The sequence below is a fragment of the Trachurus trachurus genome (genome assembly GCF_905171665.1).
Source record: "Trachurus trachurus genome assembly, chromosome: 6".
NCBI classification, from domain to species: Eukaryota; Metazoa; Chordata; class Actinopteri; order Carangiformes; family Carangidae; genus Trachurus; species Trachurus trachurus.
Window position 1 is genome coordinate 9,546,098 of NC_139897.1, and position 27,525 is coordinate 9,573,622.

The 27,525-nt window shown below is 43.3% G+C and overlaps 1 protein-coding gene across 1 annotated transcript; it reads left to right on the forward strand.

The window, feature by feature from the left end:
• Positions 1-280: 280 nt before the first annotated feature.
• wnt7bb (wingless-type MMTV integration site family, member 7Bb) lies at positions 281-27,516 on the forward strand (the record flags this gene model as incomplete). Its single annotated transcript, XM_083972874.1, has 4 exons — positions 281-363; positions 4,979-5,209; positions 22,856-23,123; positions 27,037-27,516. 4 exons carry the CDS (start codon positions 281-283, stop codon positions 27,514-27,516), a joined length of 1,062 nt encoding a protein of 353 aa, XP_083829000.1.
• Between the last annotated feature and the right edge of the window lie 9 nt (positions 27,517-27,525).

The following is a 27,525-nucleotide window of genomic DNA, read 5'->3' on the forward strand; positions in this document are numbered from 1 at the left end:
CCTAAAACCATCATCATTCCGGCTCGGGAACCCACAGTACTGTGTAACAGCCTCCGCCGCTGAGAGATGACAGAGCCAATCTCAGCGCACACACGGCCCTGGGAGCTTGGAGCTGCGTAGAGCCGCCGCGCCAAAGACACGGAGACGCACAGCACCTCTGCTTTGATTTTGTGCGAAAAGGGACTTAAAGCCGTGAATTAAGGGACTTTTCTTTTTTCTTTTTTCATCCTACCCGCGCCTTCTCAATCAGTCCGAACGTGGCCATTTGCTCAATGTCATCATGATCATCTTCTCTTCGCGCAGTGTACTGCTGTCAGTCTACTACCCACAGATCTTCCTGATCCTGACGAGTGGCAGCTACCTGTAAGTTTCAGCCAATTAACGGCTCCTTAATTAACTTCAAAGAGTGGCGCGCTCATCCTCAGCAACACAAAGACGCACGGGTTTGCCTTTGCAGCCTTCTTTTACCGGACTGTCTTCCCTTTCCCCTTTAGCCATTAAACGCCGGTTCTGAGGTGGATTTCTTTAGATTTCCGCGTCCACAGATTGGAGATTGAGCTCAAGTTGTTTACAGTGACATCCGACTTGACTGCACAGGGAGCAGGCGGAACAGACGTGCAACTTACTCACTGAATCGAATTTAATCATACATTATGTTTCACACACTTTCTGGTGTTAATACGAGTGTAAGATCCCCTCAGAGTATGCAGTACACACTCATCAGTGGGAGCGATCGCCGGGGAAAACGATCCACGTGGGAATAAAGTAATTAGGTGAAAACCTGAATGCGCTAATGTGCGGTGTGTGCGGGCGGAGCAGCGTTTTCTAGAAAGCAAGCAGTGATGGGTTGTGTTAAACTGTCGCGCTGCAAAACATTTTGCAGGATCAGAAAAACAAAACGTCTGGGTAACTGCTACACGGATTCACTTTGGCCACAGAGTGGCAGAGATGTTCAAGACAATTGGATGCTGAGATTCAGTCGTGTATCCTCCGTGAGGGGAAGTGAACACATTTTATGGGCAGTTTTTTTTCTTCTTTTACGCAAGCGAGCACCGTTAACCTGTCAGAGCGCGTGAGAGACGATCTGTGTGCATTACCTCATCTCTGGTCAATTCTCAGGATTTTTCGATGTTATCCTTTGAAGCCGCATCTTATCTCTCCTTAACACGCACGTGATTGACACCACAGTGCGCTGCGGCTTTGAATTAAATGAGAGTTCCTCTTGCAGCCAGGAGAACACTGGCTTCCTTAAAGCTTCCAAAATAATTACTCACCCATGCTCCCTCACTCCTTCCTCTGCTGCCCGGTGACCCCAAACCTGATGCTGAAATAGATGTGGTTTCTGGTTTTAAGTTAGAAGTGGGCTCCACTACTAAGTATAGTGATGGCTTGCACATTAAAGCTGCACACTATTGTTTGTTTGGATTTTTTAGCTACGTTTTTTCTGTTAGGCATGAGCCACAAGACTGAGGAAAACAATTGATACGGATAGGAAATAATACAAAGCTCCTTCCTTTAAAGCTGCAGTGTTTTTGACATGTTGAGCTGTAAAATGTGTGGAGCAGTGGGTGGCCACCTCAAACTGCAGTATCAAGGAATTTCACACTCAATGTTCCAGTGGCAGTAATCTGACCAGTTTCATTTTGATATCGCACGGGCCTAAACCAGTGTGTATCTGTGGCTGTAGTAGTTTGAAACAGATGTAAATAGGATTGTGTTATGAATTAAGCAGCTTCAGTGCACTGCTCGTCTTAAGCTGTTGTGTTTGTAAATTAGCAGCAAAAGGAGGGAAAAATCACATTCAGCACTAAAATAACAGTCCATTTCCTACTGTTGGGAGAGAAAAAAAGAGAGGAGGGGAGCATTTATTCACTTGACTTAGTTAAGTTGTGTCTCAGGCATTTTTGTGAGTGCATTCCTCGGTAGAAGATGCATGCCTGGGAGCTTAATAGTGTGTCAGTTAGGTTCAAAGTGTTCCATGTGATGGAGTAGGTGGCTGTGAGCGCACTGTATGCCATGACATGGACTATAGTTTCTCTTTAGGCTGTGCTACCCTGCCATTAAAAGAAATCTGTGAGCTGCCTCGCCGCTGACACTGGTTCAGATTGAAGTTTTTCCAAAGAAATTAACTTGTTGTCAAGTCACACTGCAGAGGGCCTGTGTTCGTCGGAGATTTAATGCTGCAGTTGTTGTTTTTTTAATGTGGAAATTGATAGAAAACTCTAACACTAAAAGAATAAACTAACTAATGTATGAATAAAAAATTAAATGAATAGATGTGTATGTTACAGTAACGCTCTTATTTAGTGATGATAAATTGATTTAAAAATAACAGATTTTAAATGTAGAGAAGTCTATCTGAAGTTTTAGATTTGTACTTTACGGTGTTTGTGTGTGTGTGTGTGTGTGTGTGTGTGTGTGTGTGTGTGTGTGTGTGTGTGTGTGTGTGTGTGTGTGTGTGTGTGTGTGTGTGTGTTTGAGGCTCAAATTTGGCAAAGAAGAGAAAAGAAATCACGCCACCTGTTGCTTAGTAATTTCCACACAAACACAGCTCATCTCTCTCAGCTCTCCTCTGTGTCAGTCACCTAACACACGCTTGTACACGGCAGCGGCCGAGCCGGCTGATGCTGTGACATTAGTGGGAGCGGTTGGAGTTTCTGTTGATGCTCTATCTGATGGGAGATCTGTGTGACCGTGGGCGAGCTCGTCCCCAAGCCGCTGGCGTACACACAGAGTGTACGCTAAGCAAACAGAATCGCATTTGTGCACATTGATGATGCAGGGATTTAAAAGCTTAGCTCTGGAATTCTCTGTTTGGTGTTGTCTGATGGTTTGGGTTGCCCATGGTAGACTCTGTGAATTAGCAGGTGAACGACATGAGAAAGAGCCAAGAGGGAGGGGTCGTTATGAGTGTGTGTTTGTCAGAGTTAAAATTAACAGTGTGCTCCTGTGTTAGGTTTTTTTTTTTACACAGGCATCTGAAACATCTGTGATATAAATGCCTCACATGCATTTTACTGCCTTTGGATTCATAGAAACAAACGTCTTCTATTCTGCCTTAATGCTCATTATGCAAGAAAGTGAATTTCTCCACTTTGTCTTAATGAGCCTGACCTTTTGCTTTGTACAGACTGGATGTCACCGTTGCCATGAACAACCACATATACAGCAGAGGGTCACAGAGGGTCAGAGGAGTTCATGCCTGTTTAACAGCAGAGAGAGCAGAGAGGCTCTGAAAGCAGCCACAGGCTCAAGTGTTTACTGTGGACACTGAGTATACCTGATGAGTTCCCTGTTTCCTCCAAGATGTTGTCATATGTAGTGCTTTTATATTTCAGAAACTAATATTGCAGCGCAACACGAATTATGCTCATTTGTACCATTAATATCGTACCTATGGATATCCCCCCCCCCCAAAAAAAGTGTAACTTTTAAAACAGGGTTTACAAAGTCTAAAGTAACACAACAACACTTAAAGTTTTATATGCTGTAGTACACACCCCCTGACTGTAGTGAGATCAGAGTGTGTGTGCAGTCCTGACTTTGTAACGGATACGTGTCTCGCTGCAGTTATGATTTATTTGAACTTATGTGTTTGAAATACTTATGTGTTTGAAATTGAGATGCATGTTTTTCTGTGTGTGTGGAGAAACTGAAGCGACCAGCAGGAAGGGAACACGGCCGTCCAGGAAAGATTTCTAATCACGATCTCATCTTTGTTCTTATTCGGGGAGGGGAGGGGGGGGGGGTCTCCTCCCATCCAACACCACTGTGAGCTAGAATCCGCAGAGATCAGGGTCTCTGTGTTTCTCTCCCTCCCTCTCGCCCATTCGTCCTTTTCACCCACTCTTACGCCGCTGTCGCTTATTTCGCTGACACACAGCTCGCCTGCGTTGGTTTGCCCCCTTTGTGGTGAAGCTTTTGGAGGTCGACGTCATACTTCAAAGCCGGCGTATGCTTCTGCGCTCATTTATGGCTCCCTGTCACTGACATGTTTGAAAAGTATGTATCTACATGGTTTCAAGGGTTATAAACAGAGCTGTGGAGAAAGTCAGCGCTTTGTTTAGCTGTAATCTGTTTTGGCTTTCTCGGCGGTCGCAAAACCATCTCTAACATGTGTTTTGATATTATCACATGGGGTGATCAGATGTGATGAATTCTCCCTGAGGAGGGCTGAGAAGGAGCTGTGCAATCTGCTATACAGCACATTATTACCGGAGCAGCGTTGAAAACCTTACATATTTTCCATACAAACCAGTCCTAGGATGTGGCTAAAGCAAAGGCGAGTCTTCTCATGAAATTTATAGGCAGCACTTTACACCCCCAAAAAGGGTTCAAATGCATAGTTACACAAATCAGAAGGAATAATATTTAGTGTGACATTCGGTTAAAAAAGCGAACCCTGCATCTGCATCACAGGACGCTGAGCAAGTGTATAAACTGTATTTGCGTAAAAAAGTCAAGGCTGGCAGTTCTACATGCCACTATGTTACCTAACAATTAACCCGAAAACCCCAAACTCATTACTCAAAGTCCCACCATCCAAACCAATGTGGAATGGCGTTGTCAGTAGTCAAATAAGCATCTTGTTTTCGGTCTCTCTGGGTTGTTTTTGCAAGTTTCCATGTGTGTGTCTTTTATACTTTATGTTGGATTTAAGTTTTCAGGTTTTTCATTCACCTCTAATCCATTAAATAGTAATACTTGAATGCAGCACAGCTTTCACTTTAGTACGAAACGTGCATCAATCACGGGTTGACTTGAATCCTGTTCTGGAGAGTCTCACATAAGTGAGTCAGTCTGACCATCGTCTAAGAGCGCTAACTGACTCTGTGTTGTATGTGTATGTGTGTGTGTATGTGTGCAACTATGCATGCCTGCTACATGTGCTGATATGTGCACATTGTTGTTCGATGGTCGTGTACGAATGACTGCTCACGTGCACGTGTGGCGATGTGTTTCTCTTACTGTTTTGCAGGGCCCTGTCCTCAGTGGTGGCTCTGGGTGCCAACATCATCTGCAACAAGATTCCCGGGCTGGCACCTCGCCAGCGGGCCATCTGCCAGAGCCGCCCGGACGCCATCATTGTTGTGGGTGAGGGCGCCCAGATGGGCATCAATGAGTGTCAATACCAGTTCCGATACGGACGCTGGAACTGTTCGGCGCTGGGAGAAAGGACAGTCTTCGGTCAGGAGCTGCGAGTAGGTCAGTCTGGGTTCTATAACAGAAGGGAGAGATCACAGGGTGAATGTGCAAATTTATCTATGTGCTCCTGTATGTACTGTATAGCTGTTTGTGATTTCACTTCTTCTGCCTCTTCTCACTTTTTTCAATGAGCAAGTTCATTTGAGTTTAGTTAGACTGAATATTCAAAAGTTATTTTTGATTTAATGTTTTGTAGGGGCTAATGTCTCCTACTCTGGACGGATAGATCATAACAAATATGCTTTGTAGCAGTGCTTTGTGTAAACATACCCGGATTAACCTATTCCAATATTTCCACATGTCAATTTGGTAGTTGAAATGATCTAAAATAGTTCAATCTAATCATAAAAACAGACTTCAACACAAGAGGGGTCCACAGAAAAAAAAGGGAATAATATGGGCCTCTGCTTGATTGATATTATGCTTTAGTGGTGCAAATTCTCTAACAAATTTGCAATCAATCAGAATACCGAATACCAATCAACGTGCAGCGAACCCAGAGTTTTGGGCTCTCTGACTCTGGGGGTCTGGGCCAGTCGCCCACTTTTCGCGGTTGATCTGCTCTTCAGATGATATTTTATAGGGAAATGAAAATCCCAAAGCTCCCCAAAAAACAGAACATGTCACGCTAAACTGAAGGTACATGATGTGCAAGCAGCCTATAAAAATGGCATCCTAGGTCTGAAGTCCTTAGTTTGATCCATTTACAGCAGGAATAAACCAACAAGGGAATATAGACCATATACATGGATAATTTAAAGGTAATGTCACGATTCATGAGGACAAGCGGTAGAAGTGTTGTGTAAATGATGTGGCCATTGCATGAGAAAAACAAATTATATCAGCGATCTTCTAAAGTTTGTGTTTGTGCACCAACAAAGGGATTACAGCTTGGGTGTTGTGCATCCCGTGATCACTGCCAGTTATTTGGTGACGATGATGACATCGAGAATGATAATACCAGTGACTTTCCAGTTGAGAAGGAAAAGGGAGTTACATAATGCGTGTTCGGAGCCATCCTATTGTCTCCGCTTTCAGAAAACAGTACAAGCAGAGTATCAAAAATGTGGTACCAGCCCCCGACCCTCTGAACCCCATGAAATATGGCTCTTCACAAGCCAAACCCGAACTGCACACATCACACAGTCAAAACTCAAACCAGCAACACACAGTCTCTTTGACTCTCCATTGTATAACCATTTGCGTTGGCATTGCTCAAGAGGACTTCATATACTGCTGATTCCAGAACCATCTTAGTTGTCCTCATTTCAATTGACAATGTTGTATTTCTCCAGCGCGCTCTGGTTTCTGTTGATGTAGGTCCTGCAGCGAGCCTGTTGGTTAGCAGCATGCCGACCGTCGATGGCTATGCCAAAGTTATGGAAAAGCTACCGAAAGGCACTGGAGCCCTGATGGGGAAAACGTATGGTTGAAAAATGATATCGCAAATGAGGAGACAACTAATGGTGTTATTGCTGAGAACGCTTGTCGAACTAAAATAGCTGGACACATCTGTTGTTAATCGGGCCAAATTGGTTGTGTCCTCGCCTGGCTGGTTCATGAGAGAGTGCACATACATGCAGAAAAAGACCTAAAGCAGACAAACATTTACATTTACAATGCTTTTGTTTGAGAAACTTGGCGTTCCGCAAAACCTCTCTTGCATCGCTTTTGTTTTACAGGGACTTTTATATATTTCCTTTCATTTAGAAGATACTTTGTTGCCATTACGTTGTGGTTGGGCTGTGCATTTAATCCAGTGGCTCTGTTAACAATCACTCCTCCTAAGGAGTAGCTGAATTAGCTCCAGCTCCCTCTCCAAAAGCATTTTTACTTTGTTCTGAATGTGGCGCTGTCTTTTTTGTAATGGAGCTCATGTTGTTTTCCTCAACACTCAACATCCCCTTTTCTCCTCCTTCTCGCTCTGTTCTCTCGTGCCCGTTTTAAAGGGCGTAGAGATTGAGGAATGATATTAAGCACTGGCTCATTGGAAGCATCTGTGTGTGTACTCTGCATTTTCTAGGGATTGATGTTTGTATTTTTTTTTTTTTTTTTTTTTTTTTACATATTACACTGTCTATACCCCCCCCCCCCAAAAAAAAAAAAAAAAAATCTAAATTTAGTCTTCCCTCTTTGCACAATTCATATTCTGCTGTGTGTCTTTGATAGCATTCTTACTCCTCTCTGTGGATTTGATGTGCACTCAAAGTCACATGTGCTGTATGAACTCCGTCACGTTCAGACCATTCAACACTACAGGGGCTTTTCCACTTTTTTTTTTTTTTTTTTTTGGTGCGTGAAGCGACATCTACTGTACAGTCCACTCAGTAACGGCATCATTTGGATTTCGTATTCGACTTTCGCTCTTCTTGTTTGGTTTCCATAGTAGATCTGAGCAAATAAATGCCGCGTGCGTCCGTGCTGAGCACATCACTGTTGATGTCCAGTTCTGGTCAGAGAGCGATGACTACTGGGCCGGCCATGATTGTCCAATAATGATGGGACTTGGTGGCCTTCTCAATAAAACATCCAATGACGTCTTCTCATAGACCAATGTGGAACTTGATTTTACTCAGGGTTCCCATGGCAGATTTACAAAGGCTTTATTTTATTTCCTTTTTTTCGTATTTTCGTCGTAAATGATAATCCCTAAAGAGCTCAGATTTCATGTCATGCACGTGCAGGTAATATATAATGAAAATAAAGGTCCACTGCAGTAAAAAAAAATTGAAGTTTTTATGCTCGTACAATAAATCCAAAGAGTTTTGGACTACAAGTTGTAACATTTGTGTGTCAGAGACCATGTAATCGCTCTCTGCATTTCTTGTCTTGGTGGCAAAGACTGTAAGAAATCGTGCCTCTTCTTGAATGAGCAAATGTCCTGTACTGAGCTTTGTGCTCTGTGACAGGGATGCAGCGCCTAAAGTGAATAGATTTATTCCTCCTCTCCACGGGGGCAGAAAGGAGATTAATGTTGTGTTGTGCCTCTTGACACTGTTGGCATATTTGGTGGAACCCATGGCTGCACCGAGGCGCACACAGCAGCTCTTTGTCCCTTTGGGTCGGTAAACTGTCCAAGCCGAGGCTTGTGCGCTGGTTTTTTGTGATCGCGGTCTAAGAAGGTTACAACTAGAGCTAAAGAGGGTAGTTTTTTGCAGCAACATAAAAAAAAGAGCTGGGTTGCTGAACGCATCAGCAACAGCTCTTAATGAGTTCTGTCTGTCAATAAATCCACTGGCAAGTGACACATCAAAACAAGAACACCCATCCATTCACACACAAATGTAATTGTGTAATAAATGTGTTATTGATAAACTGTGATAAAGATCAAGCCAAACGTTGAGAGATGAGACAATAAATTCATTCACTGTCTGAGACATCAGTTCGCAGAAAATCAAGTGGTATTGAACTGAGTAGCACTGGGTATTGCCTCATTCTCAACACATGAAACGGGACAAATCTCTTCTGGGACCGTGTCAGCTTGCACATGTCTGTCAGTGTTACCTCATGACTCAGTTATGGATTTGTTTGTCATCACAAAGCCCTTGGTGATGGGTGATAACGTGATCATTTTGGGGATGGCACAAAGGTCTCAGTGTTTTGATGAGATAATATTTAATTGTCAGGAGGAGTACATACGTAGATGGTTAAACACATCAGTGGTCTAATCAGTCATGGTTTAATCCTCTGATTTGGAAAAGGAGACGGTAAATATTTTCAGTGGACAGTATGGTTAGAAATGTAAAAGTAATCTGACTTCTTGCTTTCAGATAACTGGTTTCGATAATCTGGATAAATTGAGGACTTGGTCCAAACCTGTGGCTCATACAGCTGTGTGTAGTGATCGTGACTCACCGACATGTCTCAGCAGTATTGAGAAAAAAAATCATGACTAATTATTTTTTCCAAATACTTGTTTAAGAAAACTTGTTATTATAAAACTGTATCACTGAGCTCATAGTGGCTGATGTGTCCAGATGTTCTGACAGCTGCTTCCTCAGCTTTCTCCTCTGGGTTTGTGCTCAGCGCTTATACGAGACCGGAGAATCCGATTGACACTGATCAACAACGACCTAGAGTCCGAGTACTGTCGATAAGCAGTGTGGTCATATGGGGGAGGGGCAGTGCAGGTGTCCAGCTACGCAGACAGCATGCAACAGCAGGTTTTTTTTTTGTGTGTGTTGGCGTCATAGCAGGGTGTCTAGTGATTCATTTTTACAGTCAATCGCGTGTGAAGTCAAACAATGGTTATGTGTTTTAATCATAGTTTCGATGTGTCTTTGACTGTTCTGAGCTCCCTTCATACTTTGATGCACACAGGAAAATTGTTACAGGGAGGAATCAGAACCAAAGTCGACTGATTTGAACTGCTTGGGGATGAGAACTGCAACATCACGCTGTGACAACCTACTGATTTTCTGTGCACAGTCCCTTTAAAGGTGACTGTATTTGTTTTAGGAAGTTCCACTCATTCACAGTCTCATTACTTTAAAGAGACCCCGAGAAGTTGGCTTTTGGTTAGAAAAGATGAATCTACATTACCCACACTTGTTAAAGCAGAAGTAAGTGGTCCGGTCGTTTTCGCTAATGCTGCGTTCCAGGCAGGCTTTTGAAATCGTAAATTACAGCTTCAAGTCACAACTTACGACTTTGTAGCGTTCCAGGCAACCCACTCGTGTTTTTCCGACCTGTTTTACCGGTGAAAGTCACTATAACGGCCACTCGTAACTTCCGACCGGTGAACTCGTACCAGATCGACTTCACGGTCGGAAAAATACGAGTTTCCTTGAACGCACCATAACAGTCCTCGTCCCTACGTCGCCACATTCACGGCGTTCCTTGGCTGCACACACAGCCCTGCATGCCATTCTCTCTCCTCATTGGATAAAAACTGTAGGATACGATAAATGTTTTCTCCTCGGCTCAGAGCAGAACAGAGTGACTGACAGACCCGTGTTTCAGACCAAACACTCTATGTAAGTGATTGCTGTCGGAAGATATAACTATTTAAGACTTATATTAACACAAATATATCACTTACTTCTGCTTTAATGGGTCCATTTTCGATAAATATATTGTTTTGTCTTTGTAGTTATTTTGATATAATGTTATTAAGTGGTCGAGTCGTCTAGCATTTCCTAGTTTCGGTTTCCCGGACGCTGCCCGGCAGGTCATGGGAATAACGCCGCCGGATCGCTAGTTGGCATCATTTATGGTCGGAACTACGACGGTATCTGATCGTCTTCAAACCTCCGACTTTCCTTCTTGATTAATCAAAACATTCTTGGCAAATGTTTTCGCTTTCGTCCGTCTTGTGGCGGTCCAAGAATTTCACCGTGCTTTCGGAGGCTCATGGGAAATGTAGTGTGAAAACACTTTGCTTTCCGAAACTCCTCATAGTCCCTTTAAGTGAGCACAGAGCTACAGAACAAAGATTTTTGTCAGTTCTTGCTAAACTTCAATTGAACGATCAGATTAGCTGCTGGTATGTGATTGGCTGTCGTATCTCGAGGCAGGGAGATCAAGCAGTGGAAAGTGCATTAGCTGAAATGTGACAGTGCTGTCTCAGTGTCCCATCGGTCTCCGTGGGAGACCACAGGCAGCGCAGCTACTGCAGCTTTCACCTGCCACTTTGACACTGTGGAAAAGTGGGCGATTTGTTTTCTCTGACAACCGGCACCGTCAAGCTGTCATCATCCTGTACGCGACAGTTTTCCAGTGTTTGTTTCTTACGGTACAAGATGTATCCATGTCTTCTGACCATGTCTTTATGTATTATGGAATTCTTTAGCATGGCATATGAAATCATGGAATACACCCCTTCAACAAAATGTTCCAATCCCTTCTCCGAATCTGCAGATTCCCACATCATCATAATCAAGTACAGGGGAAAAGCTATTCCCGTTCTGCTCCCATTTAAGTTTTTGATTCAAATCCCCCAAATTATGAACACTAAACCTTTCCCCCTGCTCTGTGATCCAGTCTTAGTTTTGTACTGGAGGGAGGAGATGTCTGCATTTTTTTTCAAGAGCTAAAGATCAGCCGACCGCAAGTCTAATGCATTCTCTCTGTGCTGCCTGCTCTTGGAGGCAGTCTTTCTGTTCTGGAGCTGCTCCATGGTATTACATTTGCTTTCCAAGAGAACACACATTAATAGTTGGGTTATTGAGCATTACAGGGCCCAAGATATCTTCATTCAGCAGAGGTGATTTGGTTTCAAAGGCAGGTCATTTGATATTTATTTCGCTCTTCCACTGTAAACAGAAGAGCGTATATTCACGTCAGTAGATAGCTGCTGCTGCTACTGCTACTGCTGCTGCTGCTGCTGGTACCCCCTCTGCTGCCCAACACTCTGCGGCACACAAGACTTGAGGTTAGATGGATTGATGGAAAAACGAAAGCATCCTTATTCTTGTTGCAGTCCTACCCCTCGACAGTTTTCTCTGTTTTGCAAAGAGCATTGGCTTTGCCATGGAGCTCCAACTGACAAATTGGAGAACAACACCATAAAGTCACAGTGAGATTTGAAACGTGCAATTTAAGTGCATCTCTGTTTCCTCTGCAGAAGCAGATTTAGCAGCGTTCCCCTGCCTGCCCTGCTCTGGTGCTGGCATGAGTTGGTACCTTGAGTCTGTAAAAATGTGGAACGAATTATCCTGTGCTAACAGAAATGGGTGTTATTGAGTGGCTTGTTGCAGTCTATTAAGAAGTAATAATAAAATTAGAGACAGATCCATCAGTGACTCAGGGGGGAAAGGGGAGGGTGAGAGGGGCGGGGGGGGGGGTTGCGTTCAGGATAAGAATGGCAAACGTGGTCAATCCTCCAATCATAATCCTTGGCCTGGTTTCCGGATGAATCACTGTATTTTAAATATTCCTGTCAAGACTGATCCCCTGGCTGTAATTTGTTGATGCACTTTTAATATGCATATTTGAGTGTGCTCACCCACGCGTGAAGTGCATTGAAAGCCCCCATGTGGTTTCTGTTACACATCTCACATAATAAGTTGATGTGTTTTAGATCCAGCCAGTGATCTTTGCCCCATGGCTCAACTTTAACACACATATTATATGAACACTTATTTTCCGGTCGCATTTATTCTGCCTCACAACCACGGTAGATTCGGATTCACAATTTTTTTTTTTTTGCCCTCCTATTTTGACTAACATGACGTACCATGCAGCCTTCCTCTGGCTAACCACCTGTAACAGAAATGCCCCCTCACTTAAGAGATCTTCTTATGAACACCTTAGAGCTCTTTTCAAATTGCAGTGCACTTGATGTCAGCGATTAGAGCTTGAAAATGGACACCTTTCAACGGCTACACTCAGCATCAAAGGCCAACACTGGCCCCCTTGTCATATGAACGGCCTGCTCTGGTTACTCTGTTTGGCTTTCCAGCCAGTTTGTCACTGTCCCGATTCATGCTTCTCATCTGAAAGAGGCTTCTTGTTGTGCCGGCGGTGAAATATTACAAAAAGTTCAATCATGCTGCCTCTGGCTCATTGCACAACAATGGATGCAGCACTTTCAAGCAGGTGAGCCGTTTGCTGCGGAGGGAATAGTGCAATGTGTTTATTAATCATAGTAGTGTCAACAGTTTTAGTTGTATTTGAATTTATCTGCTGTGTGAAGGAGGCTTTAAACAGGAGGCTTTGGCAGTGTTGCAGGCAAGACTTTATTTATTAATGTTGCTTTGAAACCAAAGGGCTTTTAAGAAAAGATGCGAGGTCTGTTTCTCTCTGTGACCTACATCATACCCCTCTCCCTTTTGCTTTCTCTCCAGTTTCATCTCTTGGCTGTCTCTCACTCTCATTTACTCCACATAGGCACTGAGTTGTTGCCCGAAGCCGTGCTACATGACTAGAAACTCTTAGGATGAGAACAAGCAAGCAGGATAGGAAATGTGGTAAAATGCATGGGCCGATGCTGAAAGGATAAGGTTAGAGAATAGAGGGTGTTTTACTGTCGGTCTTTTCCCATCCTCCTTTATAGTATGCCTCTGTCACCCCTCTCTCTCCTCCCCCCCACAAGCTCAGGCAGTAGTGAAAGGCAGTGGGGGCGATCCACCTGCCAGGACTGCAGGGCTGCAGGGGCCAAACCAGTGTCTAGTCAGATAAAGGATATTTAAGTCAGCAGGTTCACTGAAAAACCACTTGTGTGGAAAGAACTCCCGGACAGGCACATACTTGATCGGGGAAGCTGGGGAAGCTGGGGAAGCAGGGCTCCGCCGAGCAGAGCTCCTTCTCAGAGGAGGGGAAAGGTCACTACATGCAGAGAGAGTCGGACATAACTCAGCACTGAGGTCGGGCTTTGTATTCCCAGTTTGAACAGTGGAGGAGGAACCTAAGTGCAAAGAGGATGTGGTTGATAGAGGTGTTTAACATGCCCTGCCCTTTAAAAAAAAAAATCAAATCTGACTTGATTGGAGACTGAACGTTTTTGGAGTGTGGTTCAGGTCGGTTGCAGCATGTGCAGGCAGCAGAGTGAATTTTCATTTTCGTGTCTCAACAGTGTTCAGTAAATCCAATTTATGGCTTTGCATCATCAAGTGGTGCCAATCAAGTTTCCCTGAGACTCTTGTTTGCCTTCTCCTCCAGGAAAATTAGGTGCCTTCGCAGAAGTCAGTGGTATTAAAGCATTATAGACTGCAGTGAATAATAATTAAAAAATTCAATACATAAAATCAGGTGGAATTAAAAAAAAATTAATGACAGAATTAACTATTGTTTATCGTTGATTGCTCTAGGTAGCCACGTTTCAAGCAGCCGTCCTCTCATGCTCCGCTCTACGAGCTCCTAGTCTGAGGACAACAGAACACTTACAGATCATGAATGCACTGGCGGAGCTCCTTCCTCTTCTCGGAATCAGTTGATGGTCATTTGTGGTGAAATCATATCCCCGCAGAATGCAAGTACAACATCACGGTCCAACCTAAAACTAATAATAAACGGACAAGAAAATCTGTTCAAATGACCGTGTGGTTCCATTGATGCTTTGTTTCCTTGTTTTTGACAGAGTACGAGGAAATGCAAGTTGAAATATTAATTTTGAGCAGCTGAACATTTTCATCGAACCCCTTTTAAATCATGTAGCGATGCGGTCTTATAAATAGACATTAAAGTGAATGTCAGATACAGGATAAACATTCTTTCCTTGAAAGCGAATAAATCAGGCATATAATGTAACTGTTGCTACCTAAACTGTTTATCTGATTAGTCCAACTTTCGAAAAGAGAAGAAGCAGATTTCTTTGCCTCTTAAATTTTAAACACAAGGCAGCGGAGCATCGCAGTTAACTTCTAACTCACCCCGTTTGACATTTGAGCTTAGTGAGTATTATACCCTAGACTAGCTTAATAAAGACAGTGAAAAAGTAATTCTTCAAAACTGGGGGTTTCTCTAAGGCGCACAAGTGGATACTTTGACACTGGTGAACTCTCCCAAAATACCATCCATCATCTCCCTGCCGCCTCAGTTTTTCCCCCAGGGGAATTTGTTTCTCATTTGGTTGTGCACCCTCCAGGCAAAAAAAAAAAAAAAAGGAGAGAGAGAGAGAGAGAGAGAGAGAAGAAAAAAGTTGTGGTTATCATCTCATTCACCCACTACTGTTATCCAATAAAGATAAAAAAAAAAAAACATTTCGTCCTTATCACTTAAGGACGCTAAATTGTGGCTGGTATCGCAAGTAGATAAAATATCTCTGATGCATCACGGTGCCAAACCACCACCACCACCAGCGAAACTGCAGATTCACTCCCAGTGCAGCCAAGTACTTGATACCATGCGGATAACAGTGTGGAAATGACGCGTGCATTGTGTTATGGTGGAACGGTGGCGGATAAAAGGCCTATTTTTCAGCCCATCATCATGTGGGTTGCCGTAATCCTCTCTGCCCTCCTCCATGTGAGTCCAGAGAAAACAGAGCAGTCGTATATCTCTGTGTGTGTGTGTGTGTGTGTGTGTGTGTGTGTGTGTATGTGTGTGTGTTTGTGCGTATCTTTCCCCTAACTTTATCAGATTGGGGCAGTGTGATGCTTTGTTGTTCGGCAGTGTGTGGGCTGTGGTCATCATGGCTTGGTAAAGGTCATCTCTTACTCTTCTTCTTCCAATATTTCGCCTCACATCCCCTGCCCACAACATGTGTATATATCTAGGGTGGGGCTTCTTCGTCCTACGCAACAAAACACTATCATGGCCAGGCCTCTTTTCCTTGTTCATTCATCAGCTCTGCCTCTGTCTCAGATTGTGTGGGTGTGTCGGGAGCTGGGGTCCCTCTCCTTCCCTCACTCTCTCTCCCTCCTGGCCACCCACTGTCTGTCTGCTGACGTGGCCCGGGGTCGTTTTGGGCCCTGACCCTCAGGCCCCTGTGTGTGTGTGTCTATGAGAGTGTGTGTGTTTGTGTGTGTGGCATTTGCCCCTCCCTCCCCGCAGTGATGTATTATCGGTGGGATCTGCGTCTGTCTGTGTCTGCCAGTGCTGCTAGACGCAGGAGGAAACAGGATGCGAGAGGATCAACTGTAATCTCACAGTGCGCTTTGTTCCACACAATCCCAGGCCAATCACTGTATTCTCTACACGCAGGGCCGCCACTGGACATTTACATGTGCCAACAATCACACAGCTACTGGCCCACGTAGGTGAGAGCGCGGAGAGACGGAGAGTTTAGTGGCTTTGAGTCAAAGAGACGCTGGTAGGAGTGGGAGGATATTAAGAGACCTGGAGCTTCATTTGAGGGTTTGATGAGTATCAGTGAATATGGAAATGTGAGGTCTGGAGGTTTCTTTTGTAACGAGAAAGAAAACATGTCATCAGTGGCATATTTGACTCGCTGATTATAGTGATGATGATAATGATATCTTCGATGAGATGATTGGGATTGATATATATCTCAGTAAATATGTTTCCATTGAAGATGAAACAAAGTCAAATGGGATTGAAATTGAGGAAAATCCTCGACACTGTCCTCACATGAACTTGATGATTACCACGTACGGCACATACAGGCCCACGTCTCCAGATCTGAGCAGGTGAGGTCCTGATTCGGTCTCATTATTAGGATGAAAGGGTGGGAAGAAGGATTTGTGCTTGTTTTAGCAAGTCTCGGTATTCAGTCAAAACCTTTATCTCCACCTCGGGGAGATCAGGGAAGAAAAAGGATGCTTTTGAGATGTTTTCTGCCAGCCCAATTTTCTATGCCTGGGAGGCAGCTTAGACTCTCAGCATTTAATACCGGCAACGTTAAATACCCTCATAATTGTTTTAGCTTTACTGCTCAAAGCCCTCCTTATTATATGAATCAAACTCGAGACCCTACAGTGAGCCGCTATGCCAAAGCGTGTCACTTCCCCAGCTCCATGATGTGAGTACACTGAGAATGTGGAGCCTAGTTCTGGTAAAACAATATTATTTTATTGTACAGGAACACGGCTGTGCTAATTCCTCGAGCTGCAAACCTCACGGACCACAACTTTGTCTATAATTTGCTGGGAGCATATGTTCATAGCAACGGTACATAAAGCGGAACGGAAAACAGTAGTAGAGAGCACATTAGTCAGTTCAGTGATTGGTATACAAAGCTAGGGATTTTCCTCCAGCTTTCTTCCCCTTCCATGGGGCCCTGGAGACTCAGTTCCAGCGCCGAGTCGGTTTTGGTTAGAGCTTGTTTTCAGTATCTTTGGTGTCATAATTTTATTGTATATGGACAGTGTGGAAAAATATCTCTTTTAATGGAAGTTGCATAGACGTATCCTCGTAAATAGTGCTGAAAATGTATATGTCTAGATTTCTATTTGGTTCACTGCTTTGCAGAGGTTATTCTTGCTACGTTTTGGTCATGTTTTGAATTTATCCTACAGTGTAAAGTTGTGTTTTTTCCTTTTTTTTTTAAAAAAAGGAAAAGGAAAAGCTGTAGTATGTGCAGAGGAGCACGGCTGACAGAACAGAGAGGAAAAGCAGAAAAACATCCAAAAGGATTTAGTTTCTTCAGACAGTTGCAACTACTTTACTTCTTAAAATCGAATTATCAGGTAATTGTGCTAAAGTGGCAGGTGAGTTTTAGGGACTGTTAACTTCAACATGCTCAGGATGAGAAAAAAAAATCTGTCTTGGCCGGTTTGTAATCTACTGGCAGTCAACATCACCACAAGTGCACAGACTCCTGGCCACCAGCAGGTGACACTTTTCCCTTTGTTCACTGTGGTACCATTTGTCCGTGACAGGATGTCCTTGTCCTTAATGGATACGAAGCTCTAAAACTCCAGTGTATCGTTGTGTTGTTGAAATGTAATTTCTTATGCAATCCAATCCTCCTGTGTCCCTGGGGTGTGAGTGCATGTCCGGGATGAGGGGGGCTTTAAAAAGCTTTCCCCTTCACTGCTCCACCAACAGGCCTGGCTTGTGTGGAGAGGCCATTCAAGCTGCACTGCTGGGCTCTGCCGGTCTGTGTGTGTTGTTCTGCATGTGTACGTGTGTGTGTGTCTGTGTGTGTCTGTGTGTTCCTGTTGCTTGGCAAGACCCCGACCAGTATTCCAGCCTGAACTACTTCTCTCCAGCCCTTTTCACGCACTGAATGGCTTCTCCTACCCTCGTGCTCTATCCAGTCCTCCTCACCTTTGCAGTGCTGCAGCTGTGTGTGTGTGTGTGTGTGTGTGTGTGTGCGCCGCAGCCCCGTGTGTCTGCATGCTTCACTGCAGACCTTGTTATGTGCTTGTGCAACCTCAGAGTCAAAATCATGTTCTGTGGGCAAGTATGCTGACGTAAATAAGACATTTGACTGGTTGTCAGTAGCTTTCTTTGTGCCAGGAACTGAACGTTAACACACAGCTAACAAGAGTTTAAGAAAGGAAGCTAAACAAGCTCGATATAGACTTTAATAAGTCTGCTCTTTTATCATTCTGTGTAAAAGAGCAGACTTATTAAAGTAAATGCAAGCGGATTCATAAAGTAAGGTAAAAGTTGCAAGGAAATAGGATAAAAAGTTTAGTTTAAAATGTAAATGTCGACCCTTTATCTTCTGATGGAGTAGAGACACAACACAACTAACCTTGGGTTGCTTTTTCAGACAGAACAGTTTGTCTCTTGTCCAAGTCTCTTCAGTATATCTTTTTGCCTTTCCCCTCTTGTCAGCAACAAAGCCTAACCATTGGGCTGTGAGCGGTGAAGGAAACGAGGCCCGTTGAGGTCAGCGGTAGTGTTACTACATCGGCTAGCTTATACCGTAGCAGCCTCTGCCCGTGCAGTGTCGTCAGTTGTAAATCTCCTGCGCTGTGTCATGTGAAATTTGTCTAGCGGTGTGCCCTTCCTCCGGCTCTAAACACAGATTGCCATTTTAGCGGCGAGCCACTACAGACACAGTCTTCTTTTTGTGTCCCGGCTTTGGCAGATGGTCAGAAGACACGACGGGCATCGCAGCGGGGGCAAGTGTCCAAAGTGGTGTGGTCAACTAATGTGAAGGCCGAGGCGCACTGAGTCAGTGGCCTTCACTACATCTCCGGTTTTAGTCCCTGACGCAGAGATATGACAGGATGTTTTATGCTTGTTTGTGAACTACGGTACCTGTTCGGGGCGAAGCCACGCTGATCTTCTACTTCCCTGCTTTCTTGGATAGTGTTGCAGACACTTGCCACTAAACTCCATTAGACATCTGGTTTAATATTCCCTCATTCTTCTCTCCTGGATGTTTCCAAGTTCATTGAGGTTTTTCTGGTCACTCCAATTTTCCACTGGCAGCTTGCGAGGCTATCCCAGGGTGGTTCCTCCTGGAGGGCTGTCAGGACTCTGGGGCCAGCTTCTTCAGGGCTTTCTGTTGCTGTTAAGGGTGCTTTTTCTCCTCCGCATTTCAGCGACCACACGTCTGTTCGGCAAAGCAGGGCTTACCTTTTCTGAGGTTACAGGAGCGTGATGATTATGCACGTTCAGCATCCAGAAAACAACAGTATTGTTGCAGCAAAAGGGAGTTTCCTGGTTGTGGTCATATTAGCATTTGTTGTGTTTAGTATGTGATCAGAACCTTTGGATCTCTGATTTATGATGCTTTTACTTCAACTATAACCTGACCTTTTATGTAAGTTTATCAAATTTGTATGCTTTTGATTTAAGAATCAATCATGAATTCAGTTTTATTTGGACTGAATGCTCCTTATGGATATTTATACCCACTGATCAATGTATTCTAAGCACTAAAAATCTGATTTCCGATGTCTTCTTTGGTTCATTGCACATATAAAAGAGGGTCTTGATCACCACAGTTCCATAGCTTGTGTAATTGGCTTTCATTATGGCCAGGCAGAGCCTTGGCAGTGCCAGACCCACCAGGGGGTGACATCCAGTGCAAGCTCCATCATCATCATTTTCCCCATGAGCAGCACAACTCAATGGGCCCAGAAATGGGCATGCATCTATGGCTCAGGGAACCACCCTTTCTCTGGAAACTGCCTTTATCCTGTTTTAAACATTACAGTGACGCTCTGTTTGAGTGTCTGTGTGCAAATGTGTTTTTATTTTACAGTGTATGTGTGTGAGGGCGGAGGGTAGTGTGTGAGTGTGTTGTGTATTTTTATTATGTGGCCGGTCACTGAGTATTTCGCGTGCACGTGTTATGCGTATGAATGCGCACACGTTACAAGTTGTGTGTTGATGTGTGTTTGAGGTGGGGGCAGCAGAGTGTTACCACAAGCTGGTGGGGCACAGCTCTGCTGCTTAACCAGAGAAGCAAGTGGTTGTGAGTCAGTCCCCACCGGGCAAACCTGTGGCCATGGTATTAGCTTTGCAGCGCCAGTGCCAGGATAGGAAATTAACAGTGGCTTTGGGTGAAAATGTCTTTGAGAGTTCAGAAAATGCCCCGGGGACTAGAATAAGAGGTGCAAAAGCCCCACTGAAAAAAAAATAGGAAATGAAATGGAAAACAGCTGCAAATGACTACGTATAAACAGTATATTTAGAAACACTTAATGTAAATGACTTCTTATACCCTGAAAAAAGTACTGCCCAATAGATTACATTGCATTTTACTGTTGTGCTTTTTGCAAAGCAGTCATGGATAGGTGCGGCCGAGCTCCAGCTAACACTAGCAACCTTGGCTGTAGCGGACTGAACAGTCTGCTTCCATGAAATAAGGTAAAAATAAGCAAAGATTTTACGCGTAGTAACTTTCAGAATGGTTAAGAGTTTATTTGGTCAGGCAGAATGACACAGACCATACTGTATTTTCCTCTCGTATCTGAGGCATTCTTTGTGCTTTGTTTCCATATAATTTTCACTTTATTGTCGTACTTTGCTGCATCCAGATGTAAACGTCTCCTCCCTGTTTGGTCATTTCAGGATATCGTGTTTTTTGTGGATACGACTGTGGCCATGGCTGCAACATCTGACAGTGACATTTATTCTAGATACTGAATGTAACTCTGTTCCTATGAAAATATATTGTAAATCTGTCATGTCGAATGTGTTTGAGCATATTTCAAGCAAAATATAGTGCAATGCGATGTATGATTTAATGATTTAATTGGTTAATATTCACCAGATGTCATCGAAAATTAGAATAATTACACTCAATCGTATACTTGAATCAGTCTGAGGAATTTCTGACCACAGATGATTTGAAATATCTTTTGCTCATCGCACCCAATTCTGCTGCCGTGTGCAGTTGCTGTTTGGTTTTTCTGCTGTTTACTGAGCTGTGAAGTTTGTTGCAAAACTGACCTGACAAGCGTCGTAGCAGTGGCTCTGAAAGTCATCGGAGAAATGATGCATCAGCAAGGAGCCTTCCCCTGAAATGCAGAAAAATTTTATCTAGAGAGATTCCAATAATTGCAACTGAGTACATTACACAACATACATCAAAAGACTTGGAAAACATTCCTCTCCTAATGCTGAAAGGCCCCCTGAAACACTCTGCGGTTAGCCTTGTTTCTGCTACTCGGCCCCTTCCAGATTACTGCCAGTTGAAGGGAGACTGGGGTTGTAATAACCCACAGTCTGTTTTAGACCAGGAGAGGCCTTTTAAGCCGGATCCCTCTGTGGCCATTAGGAGAGTAGTAGAGAACTCTGAGATATTGAGGAAGAAAGTGGTACGCTATCATTACTGTCATCGACCTTTTGGCTGAGTGTGTACCACGTTCCTTTTCATCTGAAATCCATCACTAGAACTTTTTGGTGATAGTGTGACAGCCTGATAAAGATGTGATTTGTCAGGATATGATTTATCAAGCATAAATGTCAAACATAGTCCAGTTTCAGCTTCTTTCGTGTGAGGAATGTGTGAATTAATTGAACAAAACATGCTATGGTATTTGAAGGCATCACACTGAGTTCCCGGAAATTACAAGACACTTAATTGAAAATATTATTATTCAATCATGTGTAGTGGAAATTTGTTTACCTAAAGCTTAAACACTTTTGTGATCTAACATTTAATAGTAACTGTCATATATTGTTGCCATAGAGACAGCTTGTCTTGTAACAATTTTGCTTGATGATAGAGTTTTTTGCATTTTATCCAGTAGTATGAGCCCAAGCAGGAGCGGCATTTTCTGAAATAAGAGAATAATGCAGTCCCTCAATTTGTGATTTGTTGGGTGACATTCTCAAACAGCAGCATGGACATAACATGAATCCGATTTTTATTTTCACATATAAGTATTCACACAAATAATACGCCACAGGTAAAATAGCTACTGTCTAGGTTCAGCTGATCTGGTGCAGCCTCTGGCTGTGGCTCCTCAGAGTGCGTCCTCAGTGTGAGTGAGGCAGTGAGACCTGCAGACCCCAGCTGTTTGCAGTGTGGGCAGCAGTACAAGGTGCTTCTGTAGAGGAATTCAGCACTTTGGACAGCACCTAGACCAGCTCTCCCCATGCTGGAATTCCAACACTGCAGTCTCGCAGACTGGCTCCAAGGACTTTGCGGTCAGAAATGTGACCACATTTCCACCAAGGTGCAGCAGAGGAGCTGCTCAGGAGACAGGAGGAAAAAAGTTTGGTGGCTTATCAAGATGATTGAGCGGCATTTGAGTTTATGTACTGTTCATCGAGTTCACATCCTGTGATGGGAATATTAAGGTTTAAGGTTCATAAAGTCAAAATATGGTAGATCAGTGTCTGCTATGTGTGTGTTGTCTTTGGATGAAGAGACCGATCAGCCTTTATTATGACAGAAAGAGGTCAATAACAAAATTCTCTGGTCTGCTGTGATCATGTGCTCAGCCGCTATGCAAATGGAATGACACAGTATATTGGTGTACTTCACAGTAAATCTAAGATAGCTGTTGAGCTAATCAACATAGTTTAACAACAATGCTGTTTCCTTAGAATAGCAAAATAGGTAAAAACAGGAGACTCCACTATAATGGGCCCCCATTCAGAACCCTTCAAATGTTCCACATATGGCTAATATGTCAGGTTGTAACTATCAATGCAGATTTTGAGTAATTATAACTACATGTTACTGCTGTATATTTTACACTGTCACACATATTACTATTGTATAAATCACCCTGTTACACTGAAACCACTGTTTACATTGGTCTTAATGCCAGGTGGTGCTACTCATTTGTTTGAGGTCTAAATGAATGGGTTTCGTATTTGGTTTTGTTGGCCACTAAGAGTTACCCAGTTTTCCTGAAAAAAGATCTCTTTTCCCTTTTCCAGGCAGTCGGGAAGCGGCGTTCACCTATGCCATCACAGCGGCAGGGGTGGCCCACGCCATCACGGCGGCGTGCAGCCAGGGCAACCTGAGCCAGTGCGGCTGCGACCGGGAGAAACAGGGCTATTACAATCAGGAGGAAGGCTGGAAGTGGGGGGGCTGCTCGGCCGACATCAAGTATGGCATTGAGTTCTCCCGCCGCTTTGTGGACGCCCGTGAGATTAAAAAGACCCCACGCCGCCTGATGAACTTGCATAACAATGAGGCGGGGAGAAAGGTAAAAAAGTTTATTATAATAAAAAACATTCACCTTATTGGAAGAATTATTCTGATTTATTTCAAGTCAAGTTTTGGGCATCGCTCCTATCTGTAATAATAACATTTTACTCACCCAGTGAACGTGGTGACATTACTTTCAACTCCAGATACACTGGTTTGATAATCTGGCTGAGCTGTTAAACTTTATTTACAACTTGGCAGATTGTTTTCCCACCCATGCTTCTTGTCCACGTCCAGATCTCAGCAGTTTACATTTTCATTATCATTATTTTTATCAGAAGTGATAAAACTGATGGCCGGAGTAAAGGAACACAGACCCAAGTTGCAATAAAACGGAAAAGAGGGTTGAAAATAGATGACATGAAATAAACTTCCTCTCAAGACAAATAACATTTTATGACTCAGTACTAAACAAAAGTGTGTGTGTGTGTGTGGATATGTAGATGCAAAGATCTGTGTGTTAATGTTTCCCAGTGCTGCGCTGCAAACAGTCCCAGATCAAGTGATAAACGTCATACAGTCATGTGTCAGACAACTGTGATTGATCAAGCTGTTGATTGATTGATCACCCAGTTAGCCTTTCAGCAGTGTGTTTATCTTCAGCCAATTACTAAGAGCGAGGCTTTTATTTCTGAGAGTCTGTGTTGGCAAGGCTCATTATGGACATGTTTGTTTGCTATTAGTCATCAGGGAGAAAGAGAAAGAGAGTGTGAGAGGTAAATAAAAGACATGATGTTATGTTGACAAATGGATCTAATTAATAACTTGGACTTTGTCAGGTCTACTGGGGAAATAGAGCCTGGCCAATGGTTGCCATATGGCCTCCCCTGTTTTCCAACTCCTTTCAGAGAATCATGAAATGTAGAGGACAGCATATTATTTCAATTCATGTCACTGTGTCTACTCAGGGTGTGAAACCAGACCCACACTGTGCTGTGATAGGGTCGGTGCTGATTTTTGAGGCAGAGAGATCTGAGCCTTCTCTGGGTTTACACAGAGTTGGTTTGGCCCTGTTAGCACTTAGCTCTTTTGATATCTGAAAGCTGTCTAATCCTCCCAAGTGACTATGTATTAATGCATCCAGGAAGAATACAAAACGGATTTAAATATGGTTGATGAAACCATTCTTTAGTCGTGTTTATAGTCTTAGTCTACAGTATAAAAGCAACTGCTATCCATGTACTTTGCTGTTTTACTGGTCTGCACTTTAAGTTTCAGTTCTACAGGTGCATCATGTCCACTCTCCGGATTGTACTGCCAGCCCAGATTTACATACAACACAGAAAAACTAAGATGGAATGCCATACGATTCCTGACCTGGAGGTATTAGTGTGGATTTTATCTGGATACAACACACTAAGGTGACAGCTGTAAATACGGCCTGTATTGGTGGTTTAATCAGAATAAGCAGCTGTTATTGTGTGGGGAAAAAGATTTGTCTCCCTGTCTCTGGCAAGCTTTTTTAATTGTGGAAATCATTTACCTGCAAGTTAGTGAGTTCCTTCCATTTTTGTAGCAGCATGCTGGACTAAAAAAGTCTCTGCAGCAGTAAATTCAAGACAAATGAGCTGATTAGGGAGGAAGTGGAGCCTCAGATAGGATCCAGCTGAGGTTTTCTAATCACTGATAAGAAGCATCATTGAAACAAAAGCAAAATTAAAATAGGTTCCATGATTCAATTGGAGGTAAACGAACACCCAGTGAAGCACCCCGAGATCTCTTTCATCTTGCATTGTGTGTGTGTGTGTGTGTTTGACAAGTGATCTGTAGATGGAAGTCTGGTCATATTGGACTAATTAGAAACAGATCAGGGGCTTTGATGGACACAGTTTAAGTAAATGTTTCCATGCATCTGTCAGACTCCTTATGCCAGGCATTCCTTGTGGGTTTTTTCCCCCCTTTTTGCAATATACATTTTTGGAAATCCTCGCTCTAAATCAACATCCGAGGCGAGACTGACGGCTGACCCCGGCCTTCGCCATGTCAGGGCAGCTCATGTGTTTTTCTATCAAATGTCCTCACACTGGAAAACTGCGAACACATAACACAACAGAGGGAACAACTCGCGTGTACGATTAATCAGTGTCTGATACAAATGATGAGCTGTGCTGCTGGTGAAGTGAGCCGCCAGGAAAAAAAAAAAGAAGAAAGCTGTACTGGAAAAATGCCCTGCCAACCGACCTCAGATGTTACACAACAAAGACGCATCACATCGTTCGAGCAAGTCGGGGGTTCCTAATTGTGTTAACGGAGTCATGTCAGGACTGTTACAAACACGTTGATATGAACTATTCCAACTCCACCTCCACATCTTTGCTCTGTTCTTTCACCTTTAAAGAACATTTCGGGAGAGAATGAAGAGGGTACAGTTTTTAGTTTTGAAAACCCACAGGGCAAAGATTGACACTTGAATAGTAATGACAACACAAAATATTTCCCAACTGCCCCAGGATCAGGCAGCAAAGAGAGAAAAAAAATCCTAGCCTGTGTACCATATGTTGGAGATGACCTCAAAGAGAAGTTAAAACCAAGTCTGAAAAAAAAAGAGTACATTATTGCATTTAAAATGCCCACAAACATCTGAATGTATAGCTGCGGTATTTAAATGATATTCAAATCTGCTTTCATACTTGTGGTAACATTGTGTTCTTCTATTTATCACAATGTTGTTAGAGCACTCGAATAAACCCAGAGTCTCTTGTCCAGCTGTAAATAATTAATTGAGTTTGTCTTTGTTTGGAGCTGCATGTGCAACACATTTGATAACACAATAATCTGGCTTCAAATTATCCAAGATGATTGATAGTCGTATGAGATCCATGTTTGTTTTCCTCTGTCATTGATGTGGTTAAGGGAAGGTAGACTAAATTACAGGATGGGATATTACCAGTAAGTACAATTTTCCCTCCTTCGGGACATGAAACAACACGTCAACCATGACTCAAATTTTCAGATATGCTTGGATTTCTCACAAAGGTCTGTTACTCTACTCTCAAGTCAGATTGGCATCGCCCGAATGTCAGACTTAAGTGTCTGTGGCATAAACGCACAGGATTTACTAGCTGAAATGCCTTATTGCCATCACAGTTTTTACACAAAAATTCAAATAAATATCTTGATTTTTAGTTGATCTGACATATTTCACATTTGTTTCCACTTAGAAAACAACACAACACAAAGCTAGCATTCAGCCAGCATTCTGGGTAGAACTTGGTGGTTCATTGATAAATCACACAAACCATTTATTTGTCAATGTATGCACGGGATTCAGAACTATACGATGTCTAATTCCAAACAGTTGCTACGCTATTTCAAGGTAACATACAGTACACTAATGTTCGCTTGTATTTCATCTAGGGAAAATGGTAGTGTCTTGGTGAGAGTAAAGTGCTTGTGCCATTTTACTGGTATGTTGTTTTTGCATTTGCAGTAATAAGATACAGTACACACAGCGTGAAACACGATGTTGAGTGGCAGATTGAACCGCAGTTGGGTCGGTTCACTCAAATTGCAAAAAGACATATTTCTTGCTTATTTCAAGTGGTATCTAGCCGTGCAGATAAGTTTGGTTTGATATGTTTTCAGTGTTTCGGACTAGCTCTACCCAAAGCTGCCAATTGCATAGTAAGAAACATAACTGTTGGTTGTTTTTTTGTTACAATTTTTCACTTTACCTTTATATTGATTTGATTTAATTGATTCAAGGCATGAAATTGATTTGTGGGATGGACATTTCAAATCCTGCACAAGTAAGACCATAACTTTCTGCATGGCTATATAAAGATCTCTGTCAATCCACATAGGATCATTCCTTGTCATGACTGATTGTTGTTAATTTGTGGTCCAGAGTTTAATTTCATGTCTGTTTCTTTATTTCTGACAGTTGCTGTGTTTTGTCTATCACTCCTCAGGTTCTAGAAGAAAGGATGAAGCTAGAGTGCAAGTGCCACGGCGTCTCAGGCTCCTGCACCACCAAGACCTGTTGGACTACACTTCCCAAGTTCCGCGAAATTGGCTACGTACTCAAGGACAAGTACAACGAAGCCGTGCACGTGGAGGTAGTTCGGGCTAGCCGGCTGCGCCAGCCCACCCACCTCAAGGTGAAGCAGACTCAGGGCTACCGCAAGCCCATGGAGACGGACCTCGTCTACATCGAGAGGTCGCCCAACTACTGCGAGGAGGACGCGGCCACGGGGAGCGTTGGCACCCAGGGACGCCTTTGCAACCGCACTTCGCCGCACACAGACGGCTGCGACCTTATGTGCTGCGGCCGTGGCTACAACACACACCAGTACACCAAAGTGTGGCAGTGCAATTGTAAGTTCCAATGGTGCTGCTTCGTCAAGTGCAACACATGCAGTGAGAGGACGGAGGTGTTTACCTGCAAATAAGGACGTGAG